The sequence below is a fragment of the Peromyscus maniculatus genome, chromosome 10 (genome assembly GCF_049852395.1).
Source record: "Peromyscus maniculatus bairdii isolate BWxNUB_F1_BW_parent chromosome 10, HU_Pman_BW_mat_3.1, whole genome shotgun sequence".
NCBI classification, from domain to species: domain Eukaryota; kingdom Metazoa; phylum Chordata; class Mammalia; order Rodentia; family Cricetidae; genus Peromyscus; species Peromyscus maniculatus.
This window is the reverse complement of record NC_134861.1, coordinates 72,352,221-72,370,189: the sequence shown is the minus strand read 5'-3', so window position 1 is coordinate 72,370,189 and position 17,969 is coordinate 72,352,221. Positions and strand designations below refer to the sequence as shown.

At 46.2% G+C, this 17,969-nt stretch overlaps 1 protein-coding gene and 1 long non-coding RNA gene across 8 annotated transcripts in view; one reads left to right on the top strand and one right to left on the bottom strand.

Moving 5' to 3' along the window:
• Spmap2l (sperm microtubule associated protein 2 like) overlaps nt 1-10,889 on the bottom strand; it is a 52,433-nt gene extending 41,544 nt beyond the window's left edge. For 2 of the 5 annotated variants that reach the window (XM_042257549.2, XM_042257550.2), the window contains exon 1: nt 10,120-10,853. In XM_042257549.2, coding sequence (XP_042113483.1) covers nt 10,120-10,738 — 619 coding nt within the window. In that variant the 5' untranslated portion in view covers nt 10,739-10,853. Of the gene's footprint in view, nt 1-10,119 lie in introns of all 5 variants that reach the window. The other 3 variants (XM_015990471.3, XM_042257548.2, XM_076546476.1) reach the window with 3 other exon arrangements.
• The window catches only part of LOC121820928 (uncharacterized), a 39,056-nt gene continuing 27,568 nt past the window's right edge, over nt 6,482-17,969 (top strand). For all 3 annotated transcript variants that reach the window (XR_006061563.2, XR_006061564.2, XR_013042967.1), the window contains exon 1: nt 6,482-6,638. This is a non-coding gene — a long non-coding RNA (uncharacterized LOC121820928). The remainder of the gene's footprint in view (nt 6,639-17,969) is intronic.

Here is a 17,969-nt window from a genome sequence, read left to right as displayed (position 1 = left end):
TGTACAGTGTGGTTACTATGTGGAGGGATCCCACTGCATCTAGTGTAGTGTGAGTGTTTCTTGGGAAAAGCCCACCCCTCACTGGGCAATTGACTTGCGGATCACAATGAAGATGATTTTTATAAGAGCAATGATAATTAGTTAGAACTGTGATTTAATTGGACTTTCTGAATTAGCCTAAAAGATGCAGGTGGTTAAGCCAGTAAAGATGATTAGGGAAATGCTTTAGGTTATTCTGCCAATTGCTCCAATAAGAGACACAAAAAAGACAAATATGAGCTAAAAGTCCCCTTCCCCTTTTTAGATGTGACATTTACAGAAGACGAAAAATAAAAACAAGGAAGTTTCGTGCATTATAGACCCATGAATTCTGCCTGCGGAAAAACAGTCTGATGATCAAAGAAAGCAATTATGTCCCTCACCCAAGATTAGGCCTAAATTCCTTGGTTATGTAGCTTACAGAATTAATCACAGGCCCCAGTATGCACCTTGAAAAAACAAAGCTGTGAAAGGAAATGAAATAACCCTATTGTGGATAAAGAAAATACATGGTTAGCTGACCACTTGAATGAAGTTTCGTAGGAATCTGCTACAGTGAAACCGCAAACAGCTTCCTGTGAGTGCAAAAGGGACCGGCTGAAATAGACTTAGCTTGTGTAAAACTTTGTTAATCAATTATAAAAGAATCATCACTTTGGGGTGAAGATGTTATGGTGGAAAAATAAATACAAACAAAAATGTTTAGCTATTTGTGGACTTCTAGGGAAAACATGTAACTGTGATCTCAATGTGATTTCTTCTTATGTAAAGGTTTTAATTTGTTTTTGAAAACCGTGTAACTTGCGGTTGTAAGGTAATCCCTTCTTGTATAGAAATATTTGTATTAGGAGGTATAATAGGAAAAAAAAGAAAAATAAGGGAAAGGAGAGGGAAAGATGCAGAAGGAGAAACATCAGAAAAGAAATAGAAGGGAACCATCAGGAAATATCTAGAAGGAGAAGACCTGGGGAGAAGAAGAAAACATCAGGGTAGAAGAACAGAACAGAAAAAGAACAGATGAAGAACATCCAGCAGAGAGAAAAATAAAGACTTAAGCTTTGGCCTTGGGAAAACGTCTTCTATGTGCGTGTGCAGCTTTGCTGACGCCACACCTCCTTTCCAGTTTCTCTGACACTGCTGGGAACTGGTCTTCCAGCAGCAGTAAATGCCTTAGGAAACACTCTGCTCAACTTGATATTCCTTATACCACACAGTGTGAACGGTCAAGAAGTCATCTCACTCTGTAAGGGAGTACGAGGCATGATTCACCATCACTAGCCATAATACTGCACACTTACAATGGCCAAGCATTGGGCCAAGCTTTTCTGTGCATTCTCTCCCATCTCTACCCTTAGGTCACTCCTAGCACGTGTAACAAGACCTCCCCGATGCCGCGAGGAAGAGAATAGGGTTAGGATGAAGAGAAGGTTATGGGGTCTGATCATGCAGTTCAATATCTAAGATCACTGTGTGCATGGCCCCTGGTTCGTCATTTGTCTCCTCTGTGTCCCAGTTAGCTCATCTGTAAAATGAGGACGCAGATAGTGCTTACTCCAATGGGTTCTCTCGAAGATATGACAAAATGGACACAGGTTACTTGAGCTCAGTAGCTACCAAGCGAATCTAGAGGGTATCAGAAATGTCCGTATAGAAAACTCCTTCATCCACCTGCTCCAAGCGGTAGAATAGAAAAGACCAAGCGTCTAAAGTCCCTGTCCTATCCTCGTGTAGCTTAACACTAAATAGACAGAAAGAGGAACAAGAATCAAGAAAATAGGTTCAGGATGGAAATTAGTGCACATGAGGTGCCCGGTAAGCAGAAGACATTGCCTACTTTAGGGAGAGTAGTCTGGGAAGCACCTTTTAAAGGAAGTGATACTTGAACTGGGGGATGGAGGGGGTGGGGTGAGAAGGTACTCCGGTACCTTCTGATGTGGAAGAAGATGAATTTGAGGACAGCATCACAGGAGAGGACGTGGCGAGTGTGGAAGCGCTGTGGAGGAACCAGGTCAGAGGCTCAGCAATGTCATGGGCCAGGGTGACTGAAAACATCAGGGAGGAAGGACAGTGGACGTGTGGTTGGGTCAGATGACCTCCAACCCTGGAGGGATTCTGCTTCTGGGATCTGGCCAGGAGCAGCTGAAGGATCTGGAGCAAGATGGCTGAGTATATCTTCCTCCCAGGGACCATCAGAACATTCTAGCTCCATCCCTCCATTTCTAGTGTTTCAGTTTTACGCCATTGTTGTGGAGTATTAGTTGAAGATGTATTACATTTGTTTATGCTGTGGAACATTTGTTTAATGATGCAAAGATATGTTGCATTATTTTGTTACATTTGTTTAACTCTGTGAAGCTATATTATTTTGCCTGTCTAAAACACCTGACTGGTCTAATAAAGAGCTGAATGGCCAATAGTCAGGCAGGAGAGAGGGTAGGTGGGTCTGGCAGGCAGAGCGAATAAATAGGAGGAGAAATCTGAGAAGAGAGGATCAAGGAGCAAGACAAGAAGGACAGGAGGACATTAGGGGCCAGTCACCCAGCTACACAGCCAGACACTGAGTAAGAAGTAGAAAAGATATACAGAAATGGGAAAAGATAAAAGCTCAGAGGCAAAAGGAAGATGGGATAGTTTAAGTTAAGAAAAGCTGGCAAGAAACAAGTTAAGCTAACGCTGGGCACTCATAAGTAAGAATAAGACTCCGTGTACTTATTTGGGAGCTGGGTGGAGCCCACACACACACACACACACCAAAGAGCAAAGAGTAAAAGAAACCAAAAACACTCCATAGCACTGAACCCCACTGCTTCTAGGTAGCCACCCACAGCCGACTAACGGGGCTGATGGCAGGGCTTTGAGTCATCGGTGGACAAGACTGCCACCTTCTGGGGAGATGCTTCCAGACAGTTGCACACTTGGGACCCAGTCATGCTCAGATAAATCCTCCTGATGAGGATGAAGAAATATCAACACAGAAGAACTCTCCACCAGCCGCTGCCTGCCTCCTAAGGAGTCCATGCCCGAGTACCAGCGAGGTGAAGTTGACCTGTGAGGACAAGACAAGGAAGAACTCTACCATGAAGAGTGCTAAGTGCTAGGAACCGAGGGGATGACTGTATTAGGAAAAGCTAGTCAGTGCTTGCAGTGGCGGGATGAGCCTGTGCTGTGCGTTACTATAAATTCTCTCGTTTTACTCCTTCTTCCTCCACTAGTGTTTACCTCCCTCCCTGAATTAATCGTTCGTCTTAGAACAGATGCGCCTCTTTGTTTTTTTGTTTGTTTGTTTTTGTTTTTTTGGGTTTTTTTTGGTTTTTCGAGACAGGGTTTCTCTGTGTAGCTTTGCGCAGATGCGCCTCTTTGTAGCACATTCCTGCGTGTATTCACGTAAGCAACCTCAAATGAGAGGAAGGCAGAAGCGCATACATCCACGGGAATACGAAGAAGCCCGTGTTCACAATTAGCCTCAGCTGTCAACTGGACAGGCACCCAGAGTCACCTGGGAAGAGGAACAACACCTTAAGAACTGCCTCCATCAGACTGGCCTTTGGGCGTGTTTGTGGCACATTTTCTTAATTGCTCCTTGCACTCTCCAGCAATCTTCTGCGAGTTCAATAGCTGTATTGGCATTAAACGGCCTCTGTACGGGTCCTCTGGAGGAGCAGTCAGTGCTCTTAACCGCTGGGCCATCTCTCCAGCCCGCCACCTGGGCTTTTTAATACCTACTCTAGCTGGGGTAGCCACGGGCCTTCAGGGCATGAGAATGAGAACAGGAAGACTCTTCCAGAAGCCAAAGTAGAAATCCAGGTGAGAAATAACCATAGCTGGGGTGGGTGTTAGCAGGTGAGATGGATGATTTCACAAACTGTTCGATCAAACTAACAGAACTTTTGTTGGCTGAATTGTGTTTGGGAGTGAGAAAAAAAGGAATTATAGGAAGAATAGATTGTTTTAGTGTGAGCGACTGGGTGCTGTTTTCCTAGATGGAAAAAAACGGAAGGAGAGGATTGGGAGGAAATAAAGACTTCCATTAGGAAGTACATTACAGAGCTGGCCAGGTGACTCCCCCGCCACCTGATGCAAGCCTGATGGCCTGAGTTTGATCCATGGAACCCACAGAAAGGTGGAAGGGGATATAGGAATTACGGCTCACCAGGAGAGACCTCGTCTACTATGTTTAAAGACTGCTGTGATTAAGCTGTGCATGGCTCTAAGTTACTCTGTTCTGTGTAAAAACAGTGGCTTTCAGGCTGTATGTTGCCAAGGTAACTATTTTATAAGCAGAATTTGGTTCAGTGTTGAGTACAGAGGCAAAAGCAAATGGTTTTGTATCTCATTGTACATGCAGAGAGCACCTTTTCAACATGGCCATAAAGCACAGAATAATAAGTAGTTCTTAAAGTACAGAGGCACTGCCTGGAAACTTGACAAAGTAGATTGAGAACACATGAACAGGGTGTGTTAAAACCATGTCAGGAAAAAAAAATAACTTGAGAACTTATCAGACACACCAGACTGAAGAAGAGTGTAGCATGTCAACCCATAAGACAGGACACCTAACACTGCAGTGGTGACAAACTCCACGTCCTTTCATGGGACCCCAGCAGTGTTCATTGCAGGACCAATAGGCAGAGAACTCCTGACTGTCCAGGGCTTCACTCAGATCGTCTCTATTACAGACACAGCCTGTCTGATTGCTGTCTGTCTGGACCTACACCAGCACCCAGCCTCTGCAAGCAGATGTCTGTGAGTTCAAGGGCAGCCAAGTCTTCCTAGTGAGTTCCAGAACAGCCAGGGCTACACAGAGATACCCCAGTTCAAAGAAGAGTGAGGAGGAAGAGGAGGAAGGAAGGAAGGAAAGGAGAGCGGGAAGGAGGAGAAGGAAGAGGTGTACTTGCCAATGGCCACCTAAAAGGGAAATTGGGACTACTTGGCAAGTCCAACCAATGAAACTGATACTACCAATCATACATTTATTTTTTACTCAATAAATTCTGACATTGTGGACCATCTAGGTTTCAAGCATAGCACACTCATCACAAGGATCCTATTCTATTTCCAACACCAAAAAAATTTTTTTTTACCTTGGTGGCACACACTTGTAATCCCAGCCCTCAGGAGGCTGAGGCAGGAGGATCATGAATTCAGGTCAGCCTCAGTTCCATACTGACATTTTGTCTCTAAGTAAACAAATGAGACACAGCATCAGGAAGGTGCATGTTAAAATTTGGGGATACAGCAGGGAGTCAGTGAAGAAGCCCGAGGAACAAACTGAGGAGACTATTGTTACAGAGGACATGAGGTCTGTGCCTCAAGAAGGGAAGAGCTATGTATATGGAACGCTGCCAAGAGATTAAATAAGATAATACCAATACCCCTGTAGCTAGTGTCTCCTCTACACCTACCATGTACCAAAACCTGTTCTACATCCCTCACGGGTATTAGCCCTGATCTTTTTACAACACGCAGGACACAAAAGGACCCATTGGATTTTATGATACAGAAGTCAATAAAAAGAGTTTCTTCATCCAACAAATATTATTAAGTTCTGCCTTCATGAGAACGTAATGTAAAGAACTAAACACAGAGACACAAATTTGAGTTGGATATGTGTTTTAAAGAAAATTAGCAGGTCAAAAACTATTTAGTATGAGGAAGGAGCAAATACTTGAGCTGGAAGTCTCCCAGTAGAAGAAAAAGTGAGGTGATTCTGAGGGAGAAGAGGGTGCCCGTTCTCCTCAAGAGCAAAAAAACGATAAGGTAAGTGGAAGTGCTATAAAGTTAGATATGCCAGGTCAAGTTCAAGATCAGGTCAGTGAGTTGGAGATGTAGCTCTGCTGAGGGAGAGAGTGCTTATCTATCCCACGCAAAGCTCTGGGCTCATCCCTAGCCGCCATAAACCAAGTACAGTGGTCCATGCCTGCAATCCCAAACACTGTGGAGGCGAAGGCATGAGGATTAGAAGTTTAAGGTCACCCTCTGCTATCTGAGTCTGAAGCTAGCTTGGACTGCATGGAAATCTATCTTGAAAAGAAAACTCAGGTTCATGATAAGGCTAGATCAAGTGAGGCTCTGTAAACCCGTTAGATTACGTGCTACAGAAGATGGGAACTACCTCTGGGGTGGTTGAGAGCAGGAAATATGCTTGTGATGTATATTCTAGAAGACTCCCCTGACTCCGATGTGGATAATGAATTGGAGGGTAGGGCTAAGAGCCAAAGTAGGTGGCCACCTGGAGGCTATTGTGGACCAGCAAGAGAAAAAAATAGCACACAATGATAATTTAGATGCTAAGAAAGGGCCATAGAACATAGTTCAAAGTTAGGATTTGTTAATGTTTTAGCTCTGTCAAGGTTTTTAGACACATGGAACTTTATGTGGATAGTCAAGAGGAAATGCTAGATAATTGAGTTCTGGGGAGAAGTAAAAGCTGTAAATAATTTGAGAAGCTACTGGCAATGAAGTCACGGAACTGATGACATCATCCAGAGAATAAAGAGAGTTCTAGAAGAGTCGGAGACGACTAAGCCATCAGTAGCCTCAACCTAAAAGCTGGGAAAAGAAGGTTCCAGGCAAAGGAAATGTCAGGAAGAATCTACCAGGTAGGACAGCAGAGGTACTACTATTCCAGATTCCCAAGAGAGAAGGAAATGTGTCAAATGAAGGTCCCCCTTTGCTCTGGGCAGGAGAGAGATCATTGTGACCTCAACAAAAGTGGCTTCAGCTAAGTGGACAGAATGAAATCTTAATTTAACTAGTTCTCAAGAGGACACTGAAATCATGACTTTTAGACAACCATTTTGAGGATTTTTTTTTGTCCCCTTTAAGTCAAGCAGAGAAATAGAGTGGTATCGGGAAGGGAAGGGTCCACAGGGCTAAGGTGGAGTAATCTTGTAATATTTGTGTATCAATGGGAACGGTCCAAGAGAGAGGAGACCCCAAGGATGCAGCAGAGAGAGGGTAGATGGGGGCTGTCGAGACGGCTCAGCATGTGAGGTCACTACTGCACAAGCCTGGTGATCTAATCTAAATCTGATTCCCAGAACCCACATAAAAGCAGACCCCACAAAATTGTCCTCTGACTCTTCCCGTTCAGCACCACGGCACATATGCACACCCACATAAACACATCATCTACACACACACACACAAATTTTTAAATTTTTTTCAAGACAGGGTTTCTCTGTGTAGCTTTGACACCCTTCCTGGAACTCACTCTGTAGCCCAGGCTGGCCTCGAACTCACAGAGAGCCGCCTGCCTCTGCCTCCCGACTGCTGGGACTAAAGGCGTGCACCACCACCGCCCGGCTTTAAATTTTTTAAAGTTAGATGAGATCCAACAGATAGGGTGCAGGAATGGCCATTAAGAGATGTAAGAGACAGTTCACCCACCATTGACTGGAGAAAGGGGGTACCTATAGATGCTGCATTGTAGTAGACTTCAGAGAAAAGGACATGAGTATGTGAGAGTGCATGCTGCATGTGGGAATGCCCATACGTGTGCTCAAGGAGGCCAGATGAGGATGGCTGAGTGTCCTGTTTTATCATTCTCCACTTAACTCCTTGAGACAGGGGGCTGCTGTCTGTCTCCTCCTCCTGCGCCCGCCCCCTGCACCGGGGTTTACAGGAGGGTACAGCCACACCCATGACGTGGTGCTGAGATCTCAGGTCCCCATGCTCCCATGAGCCCTCTAACCCCACTCTCCAACCTCGGTTGTAGGTTTGTTTAAGTGATGTTGAGGAAGGGGGATATAGGGGAATAGGGAAAGATGAACATGGACGGTGATTTCTGGAGCATTTAGAAATGTAGTTTTGCTAAGCAGCATGAACTTAGAGACCAAGCCACACAGCTGTCTAGCTTCCTATTGTAATATCTGTCTGTCACCAGAGAGAATCAGGAAAGCACAGCAGCATGTGCCTGTAATCCCAGGACCGAGAGGATTCAGAAGGATCCTAGGCAAGGCCAGCCTGGGACTTTCAGAAAGAGAGAGAGAGAGAGAGAGAACACACTACTAAAATATGACACAGGGACAAAAGTGGGTCACAGAAGATAAGAAAAGAAGGGAGAGAGCACAAGGGAACGGTGGCATAGAATCAGAGATCAGTAGATCAATGGGCTAATGGTGCTTTTTGAGCTAAATTTTGGTAAAAAGGAGACACATGATCGAGCTCAAAATATTGCACGTAGCTGGACAGCACGCTTAAAAAACAATTCCAAGAGCTGGAGAGATGGCTCAGAGGTTAAGAGCACTGGCTGCTCTTCCAGAGGTCCTGAGTTCAATTCCCGGCAACCACATGGTGGCTCACAACCATTTGTAATGAGATCTGGTGCCCTCTTCTGGCCTGCAGTGCAGGCATGTGTGCAGGCAGAACACTGTATACTAAATAAATGAATAAATAAATAAATAAATCTTGGGAAAAAAAAATTCCAAAATGGCAGAGCAATTGAAGGAAGCTGGGCGAAAGGGAAGCCCAAGATGGGGGTGAAAGCCAAAGTCCTCCCAATGAGGACGTCAGAATAAGAAGTCCAGTGGCTTACACCTGGGGATGCTGAGATCCCCACACACGGGACAGGGATGGGGTGCACTAGAGAAGGGGTTGTTTGTTTGTTTGTTTGTTTGTTTGAGAAAGGGTTTCTTTGTGTAGCCTTAGCTGTCCTGGAACTAGCTCTGTAGACCAGGCTGGCCTCGAACTCAAAAGATCTGCCTGCCTACCCGAGTGCTGGGAATAAAGGTGCGCACCGCCACAGCCCGGCCTTGGAGCAGGTTTGATGAAGAGAGAAGAGAGACCTAGGAAGGTAGCTAAGAAGATAAGGACAGGAAATGAAGGCATGAGTTCAAAGGTTATTTCAAGGTAAGATCCTGTGTTTGCTCATGAGACTGATTCATTAGAAAAGGGGAAAATGATGGTGCAGGGGAATGGAGACAGAGGTAAGAAGAGTTCTTCAGGAAACAAGTGGAATCTGAGACATACATGCAGAACGAGGCTTTCATAAAAACAAGCACAATTGTCTCCTGAAGGATGAGAAAAGGGAGACTCAGGGTACTAGTCTTGGGAGGTCAATAAATAAACTAGCGGTAGGAAATTAAGTGAGTTCACGATCAATCGCTTCTATTTCTTGATAAAGTAGGAGGTAAAGTCCCCCAGAGGGTGAAGGACAAACGTGTGATGGTTGGAGGCGGAGAAAGAATTGTTTAGTCATGCCAGAGCCTGGGAAAACCAACTTACCCAGTCAGTAAAAGGGCGTCGGCCAGAAAGCACCCAGTGCCAATTAAATTTTGTAGTAATGCAGTTGAAATAAAACCAATCAGTACCGTAATGCAGTTTTGGATAGCAAGAGTCAGCCGCTAGGGATATAGAGAGCGCTGGCATTTCCCAGGGTGGGACAATCTGCCCGGAGCCAGTCCGGCATGTGGTAAGGGGGTGGCTGCAGTGATAAATCATAGAACTGAGGCCAGGTGAGAAGCAATCCTTAGTGAGCACATGGGATTGCAGGTCCAATGCAAACAGTCTAGCGAGGCGTTGGAAGTGAGCTTAAGTGGTAAAAAACAAGGATGTTTCTGTTCAAGTCCCACCAGCCTTATTACCTTGTCAATTTGAGAAGGACTGACCAGACCATGAATAGAGACTCTTTCAGTCCTTGTTCCCCCTGAACGTTTCGGTTCCCCTGGGCCCAAGCACCCAATGCTACCCTTCGAGGATCTGTCTCTAGTTGGGGAGTAAGAGAAATAATACAACAAAATATCTCCAGTACAAATAGTAAGGGCTAGTCGAAGTGTAACCCAGCAGAACAGACTGGTGTGCTGAAATAAGGATTTAGAAGGGCTTCCGGTGCTATCGAGTGCTTGCCTAGTACGTGTGAGGAGGCACACGTTTTCAATCCTGCAAGTGGTGAGGTGGTTTCTGTCATTACTAGGGTGTCAGTTTCCCATTGGAATTCCTTGAGGTGCAAAGAGAGGTGTCTGCAAAGCAACAGGTAGACGACACAAGAGTCAAGTTCCTTTAAACACGTGAACCTTCAGCCAGACTCCTGAGTTCTAGATGGGTGAATTTCGGCGGCAGGGTGTGAGGGGCGAAACCTACCGCTCAAGGAAGCCAGCTGCAGCCGCGGCAGGTATCTGGCTATCAAAGATGGGGAGGTCGTAATCACTGCGTTCGGAAGCAAGTCGCCTTTTCCACCGGCGTGGACCTGCGGTGACTGAAGAGGCTCACTGACCTTGCGGGCCTGGAGGGGTTCGCTGCCCTTGCGGGACTGACGGGAATCGCTGGCCTTACGGGGCTGGAGAGGATCGCTGGCCTTGCGGGACTGGGAAAGATCGCTGGCCTTGCGGGACTGGGAAGGATCGCTGATCTTGCGGGACTGGGAAAGATTGCTGGCCTTGCGGGACTGCGAAGGATCGCTGGCCTTTCGAGCCTGGAGGGACTCGCTGGCCTTGCGGGACTTGGAGGATGTGGAGGCCTCGTGGGATTTGTGAGTCTTGGAGAGTTCAGGGGACTCGGAGAACTCGCCATCCTCAATGTCCTCCCCTTGTTTTTCCTCCTCACCCGCTTCGGCCTCTTCACCCTCAAGCTCGTTCTCCACCTGCAGGAGCCTGAGCACAAGGGGCTTCGGCTGGACTTCGGAGTTTGTGTCTGTTGTCGTGTTCTGCCCATCAGTCACCCCAGACAGCACGGATGAACCGGAGACATCTCCTTCCTCCATTCCAGGTAGAAGCTCCAGCTACCCAGGGCGAGAACTCTCCACCTGCCGCCTAAACGCAATCCGCGGTGTGGACTGGAGATTTGGGACCGCCCGCGCCCCGCCCCGGACAGACTGAGCTCCGCCCCCGGGCCGCCTAGCCCCGCCCCGCTCATCATCTCCGCGCCTTGACTGTCCGGTTGCTATGGAGACGCGTTGCTCTCCCAGGGTGCGCGTCTGTTAGGTGCAGCACAGGAGACAGAGAGTCTGGAGAGCGGGATCCTGCTCCTGCTTCCGGTGTGAAGGGAGAAGACTCAACAGCTCTCTGCTTCCTGACTGGTTAGGTTAGGTTTCCGCGGTTCCCCCACACTCTCTACAAAGGCTGGGAGTGGACCGAGTTTTCAGACCCTGCCCATCCCTCCCCGCCCCACTAAGGCACTCGGTTTCTACTAAAAATTCAGCAGTCAGGATGAAGGTTGTGAAGAGGACATTGCACGCTTAATATTCATCAGAATAATCCAGATCATTAACCTTTTCTTTACATGAAATTCTGCACACCATCACAACGAAACACTTCTACATACTTAGGTATATTCAAGGACATCTCGTGCGCCATTATGAGGCTCACTATCAAAGCAAAGTGAAACTAGGAGTGAGACTGTTAGCAAACAGATGGGGAGAGGGGCTGCTACTAGGAGATAAAGGTAGCGAACTTCTAAGACGGCCAGCTTTTTCCTCGCCCTCCTGCCTTGAGACGAAAGCTTGGCGATTTAAAGCTTGGCTTTGTGGGTTTGGGTCATCCACCAGCAAGCCCCTGCTGATGGATGGCTGGATCAGCCCTGCTCAGGACATGCCAGTCAGCCATCCTCGCGTTCTTCAAACTGACCAGCCCGAAATTAGGGAAGGAAAACTCTTCATAGACTTTGAAACCCCACCCCCGGAGAAGAGACTGATTTTAGGCTTCCTGAGCACCCCCCTCCTCCCACCTCTGCTTTGCAGAGGGTCTTTTCCTTGTGTGTCTGCGCATGTGCGTTTCCTCATCTCTCCCTCCGCCCCCACCTCAATAAACGACTTCCTTCAACGGCTGATTCTGTCTGCGGTGCTTGAGGTTTCTCTGCCGCTATCTGTTGCGCTGCAGATTTTCCTGCCTTTTCATTGTTTAACTGGCAGAGAAAACAAGCACGACCTCTTAGACCCTTAGAGTGTATCATTTCAAGACCCTTAGCCTGCATCACAACAGATGCTATCAATCATAGAATTAATCCTGTGAGCAGGATTTACTCATCGATTTACTCATAGTGATACCTCTCATAGACACCAAGTATTTTGTAGCCTCGCTTGTGTTTCTCCCCCTCCTCTTATCCCTCCCCCGCCCAGCTTCCTGTGTTTGTTTGTTTTTGAGACAAGCTCACTCTGCAGCTCAAGTTGGCTTGGAACTATTTAATCCAGGTTAGTCTCAAACACTTAAACTTGCTGCGATCCTCTTGCCTGAGCCTCTCAGGTAATAGGATATAGGTGTGAGTGATGGTGCCGTCTTCTCTCTGTGTCTTTTAAAAAGACTTACTTTCAGCCAGTTGGTGGTGGCGCACGCCTTTAATCCCAGCACTGAAGAGGCAGAGGCAGGCAGATTTCTGAGTTCCAGGACAGCCTGGTCTACAGAGAGAGTTCCAGGACAGCCAGGGATATACAGAGAAACCCTGTCTCGAAAACATTTTTTATTTTCATTTTTAATTATGTATGTGTGTGTAGATTTGTGCACTAGTTAGTATTGGCGCCCATGGAATCCAGAAGAGGGCATCAGATTGATTCCCTTGAGCTGGAATTACACACAGGCAGTTAGCAGCTACCAAAGAAATTAAAAACTGAACTGGGATCCTCTGCAAGAGCAGTACCTCTCTTAGGTGATCAGCCGTCTTTCCAGCCTCGTGAAAGCCTGGAAAGTGCTCATTTTCGTGGTCATAATAGTATGTGAAAGAAGGTCAGAACTGGTGGTGTCTCAGTCTTGTGTTTATCCTCAAGGGAAGAAACGAAAATGCTAAGGAATAAATCATCTGTCAAGATGTACAGTTAAAGACACCATTAACACAACATTGTGGGGGTGGTACTTAAATTTACTGTCCTGTAGAAAGTTAAAGAAAACATTTTTGTGGAAGTTATCTGGCCTGGAACCAGGTGACTCATTCTAGGGTGTGCATGTATCAATCAGGCAATGCGTTGCTTCAAACTCATTTTTAAAATCTGATTACATTAAATTTAGGGGCTGGAGTAGATGACCCAGCAGTGAAGACCACTTACGGCCCTGGAAAGATGGCTCAGTGCTAAGGAACATTTACTGTTCTTAAAGAGGACCCGAGTTCCCAGCACTTACATGGTGGCTTATAACCGTCCTTAACTCCATTACAGGGAATCCAACACTTCAGACCTCTGCGGGCTCCTGCATGCCAATGATGTACATACCTAAACCCAGGCGCACACACAAAGGTTTTTGTTTGTTGTTGTTGTTGTTGTTGTTTTTAGCTGCTCTTGCAGAGAACCCACATGGTGGTTCACAACAGATTATACTCCAGTTCCAATGAATCTGGCGCCGTCTTCTGGCCTCTGCAGGAACTGGGCACACATACAGTACACTTGCATACATGCAGGCAAAACATTCAACACATAAAGATTTTGTTGCATTTTTAATTATGTCTTGTGTGTGCGTGTATACCTGCCACAGTGCACATGTGGAGGTCAGAGAACACCTTGGGGGCATCGGTTCTTTCCTCCCATCGTGAGTCCTGGGGATGGCACTCAGGTTGTCCTGAGCCACCTCAAGAGCTCCAAACTCATTTTAATATGAAGATGCAAGTATTGCACAATGATTCTTCAAGGCCTTCCAAAACTTGCAGAAAATGAAAAGTGAAACTACCTTTAGGCAGTTTTAAAAACTCAGCCTGGGCCTGGAGGGATGGCTCAGTGGTTAAGAGCATCGGCTGCTCTCCTGGAGGCCTGGGATTTGGTTCCTAGAACCCACACGGCTGCTAACAACCATCTGTAACTCCAGTTCCAAGGGATCTGGCCCACTCTTCTAGACAGTGCACAGACATAAAATAATAATTTTAAAAGATAAATTATATAGGCAAAATGTTATTAAAAATTTTATTAAGAGAACTTTTAAAAACTTGATCAATCAAACCATCAGGAAGAGTTAGGTTAAACTCACTTAGAAGACAAGATGGAGATTAAAAAGAGAGACAAGGTGGCTCCTATATCAACAAAGTAGTCCACCACTGAGTGGATTGCTTTTAAGTACAGCGAACACATCACAGAGGGGACTTCACTAACCAAGAGGAAGAGTCAAGGAGGCTGTGCCCATCCAGGACAGCAAGAGAGTTTGCAGTGGGGGTGTCCGTGGTGCCTAAATTACATTATCTATTATTGTAACCCAAGCTTGTCAGAGATGACTATGTGGTATGAGCAGGACTATCATCTTCACCATATCTGGTTAGTTTGCCATGGATTGCTAATTTTCAAAGGATGCATAAGCTAAATTCTCTGTCCAAATATATACACACTAGCAAATTAAAGCAAAGCATTATAGTTGCAGATTGGACTTACTGTGTCTGCAGGTAAATATAGTTACTGCTTTTACAAAACGTATTTAACAGTCCTGCATGGTGGCACACATAGCAACTAGGAGGCTGAGGCAGGGGATTGCAGGGTTATCTCAAAAGACAAATCTAGTGAAGAAAGCCTATCTCTATGCAAAAGAAACAAGTTAAAAAATTTAAAGACAGCCAGGTAGTGGTGGCCCACGCCTTTAATCCCAGCACTCGGGAGGCAGAGCCAGGTGGATCTCTGTGAGTTCGAGGCCAGCCTGGTCTACAGAGTGAGATCCAGGACAGGCACCAAAACTACACAGAGAAACCCGGTCTGTAAAAACAAAAAACAAAAATACTACAAGCTGCAAAAATATACAAAGTAGGATTTCAGCTGATTATGACAAAGCTAACACCTGGAAGAAGCCAAGGGCCTTCCAGAGGTCAAACTGAGGCTCAAGGAGCCTTAGTGATTGGACTTTTGATGATCAGTCGTTTTTCTGCTATGAGTTTCTTGTGTGCTATTGTAGCTTTTCCATCATTTATTGGGCACCATTTCCCCTCTACTAAAGGAACATTTAGATAACCTTGTGAGCTGACAGCTACGCACAGCCAGAACCCCTAGTTCAAGCTCCCTGTAATTATCATCATTGGCAGCATCCGGCCAGGTCCATCCCCAGACGGAGGAAAGTATCTTATCAGAGATACCTCTGTACTCTCTAAGAACAGACTTAATCGTCCAGACTACCCATTTGAGAAGGCCTGGCGGATGTGCCAATTAAGCTTAATTTCCTTCTTTCACAAATCTTACCTCTACTTCCAGATCTCCCTTTAACTATCACCAGAGGCATCTAGCTGTACACAGGTTGCCTAGCAACTGAGCACACTTTCCCCCACCCTGCAGAAAAATGGCAGACAGCTTGGACAGATAGGAGCCACAGGAAAAGAGAAGGCAGTTTTATTTTCTCCCATTGACCTAGCAACTTATAGATTCTTAACATTTTCTTTCTTTTTTCTTAAAAAAATAGAATAAACACCTTTATTACATGAGCTATGAATGATGTTTTATTTGCCTTTCTGGGCTGTGATCTTCCTCAGCTAGAACTCCAGCTCCTTGCCTTCTAAGCACATAGCCGTCTGCTCTGCCACACTGGCCTGGTCTTGAGGCGATACAGGCAAGAAGCTTGCCCTGCTGGAACTGCTCCTGCAGAAGACTGCTGATTTTGGCATTCTTTTTCCTTTCATCATATTTCTTTTGGATTTTCTTTGATCGTTTTTTTTTGTTTAATATTTCTTCCTCCTCAGGAGTCAGCTTGGCCCCCCCTTCTTGTGACCCAGGGACAGTGCATAGTGAGACTCATACCACAGTCAGTATGGTGTGTTGTTGATAAGCACAGTGCAGTTTTTCACCAGGGTCTTGGTGCAGACAAGCTCGTTATTGGGTGCATTGTAGATAATATCAATGATCCTTGTTTTGCGTGGTAGGGCTTTCTCTTACCCCCCCCCCCCGCCCCCGTCTTGTGGCGCTTGTGCCAGTTGTCTGGAGAGATGCCCATCACTGGGTGTTGGCTGGAAAGAGTGATTCTTAACATTTTCTACCAATCACGTTTAAGAATATAGTGGAGCACATAAGATCCCTCTTCTTAGATATTACCGGAATTTAGCCTTTAGTTAATTGATTTCCCCCTTAGTCACTTCCCTTTTGGGTTGCAAATGATAATTAACAATTATTGCCCCTCTATGTGATTCTTATCACCCTCTTTTTGACCCTGGAAGCCTGGCTTTGCACTGCCAAGGGATTACTGCTCGTAAGTGTATATCTATCGGGACTCCCAGGGTGTGGGAGAAAGAGAAGATTTGGAAGAATAAATGACTGGACTAAGAGCTCGGTGTGCTAAGATTCTATTTCCCGAAAATAGTCCTCGCCGTTCATAGTTCTCTCTCCTGAGCCCCTGGGATGTGTGATATTAAGGCTGGTCCCTCTAATAGCATACAAGACAAAAAAAAATTTAAAGACACATTCCCACTCTGCCTCTCATCTGGTGTATCAGGCTGGCAACAGACAAGTCTCTTGTCTCTTCCTTCGTGGAGGTAAGTTCTATTTCTGGGTTTGGGAGTTCTCATGGTCACTGCTCTGTCCCCGTAGGTTCTGTCCTGCACTGTTAAGGGCATCTACTTAAAGGAAAGACATCTGCATTTTTACTCGTAAAAAGAAAGTTTATTTAAGTAGTTTAATTAAAATTTATTGCTGTTGATGAATCACATTTGGGGGACTGGGGGGGGGCAGGAGTTCCGTCAGTAAAGTACTTGCTATGAAAGTGTGAGTATGTGGGTCTGATTCATGGAGACCAGAAAAAAAAAAAAAACAAAAGAGCATACACGATTTATGGCTCCTGAGAAAGGACACCTAAAACCACCTTCTGACCTTACATGTGTACACATTGTAGGGAAAAGGGGACAGCTAAAAAAAAAAAACCCACCCTGACCCTGGATCCCAGAACCAGTGAAAGAAACACAGTCTGGGATCTGGGACCCGAGCCAGTGAAAGAAACACATTATCCCTGAACCCAGAACCAAAGAAACATGCCCTGACTCTGAAACCAGTGCCAAAGAAACACACTTTGTCCCTGGAATCAGAGTCCATGAAAGAAATGTGCCCTGGCCTTAGAATTACAGCCAAAAAGCTAAGAAAGGCCAGTGAAAGACACACAGTTTGGCTCTGAAATCAGGGCCATCTCTGCCCCTAACCCATGAAACTAACCGATCCCTGGGGGGGGGGGGGGGGCTAACCAATCCCTGGACAGAAAATCGTCTACCTGGAGAAACTCCACCCCTAAGAAATCCTATATAAACCACCTGCCTGTTGTCTGTTGTTCTTTCCCACCCTGGTAGAGGCAGCCACTCTCCTGGACTCCTCCTCCTCAAATACATTTCTTTCTCAAGAGTCTTGGATGTGAAGATCTTCATTCCTCGGTGAAGATCTTCATTCATCCGCACAGAGAAGAACCTTGCGGAGACATCTCTTAGGGGGCTGAGCAAAGTGGAACAGAAAAAGTAACAAAGTTTGCTGGACCCAGAGGAGATGGCTACATTTCTGCAGGGGTTGCCCCTTTAGCAGAGTGAGGCAAAAGAAGCAACTTCATGGGCGGGAGAAGCAGAGCTCTGGGAGAAGCCGAGCTCTGCTAGGAAGCCCCCTTAAGTGGGGGCTGAGCAAGGCTGAGCTGTAGCAGCTCTCCAGGAGAGGAGCAGGATTGCCATATCCTGTGGGAAGACCCCCCCCCTCCACTGCACCCCAACTCCAGGTATCGCCTGACTCCCCTGACAGTCAGGACGCCTTTCCCTCCAGAGCTGAGCTGTCTGTCCCATTGCAGCTCCAGCTGCCGGAGCTGTCCTAACAGCCCAAGGTATCACCTGACACCCCCCCCCCAAACAGTCAGGATACCTTCCCCCCAGAGTTGCAACACTCACTTACACACATGAACACACACACAAAACATAAAGCAAAACCACAGGCGGGATGAAGTCTTGCTAATACAAACTTTACTTTTGTGCGGTATAAGCACCACGGTAGCGGGCATGGCATGCTTGGCGTGTGTGAGGCCTAGGGTTCAACTCTCAGCACCCAGCACGAACAAAAATCCAAATGACTGTCTAACAAAATAACTAAAAAATTTCCA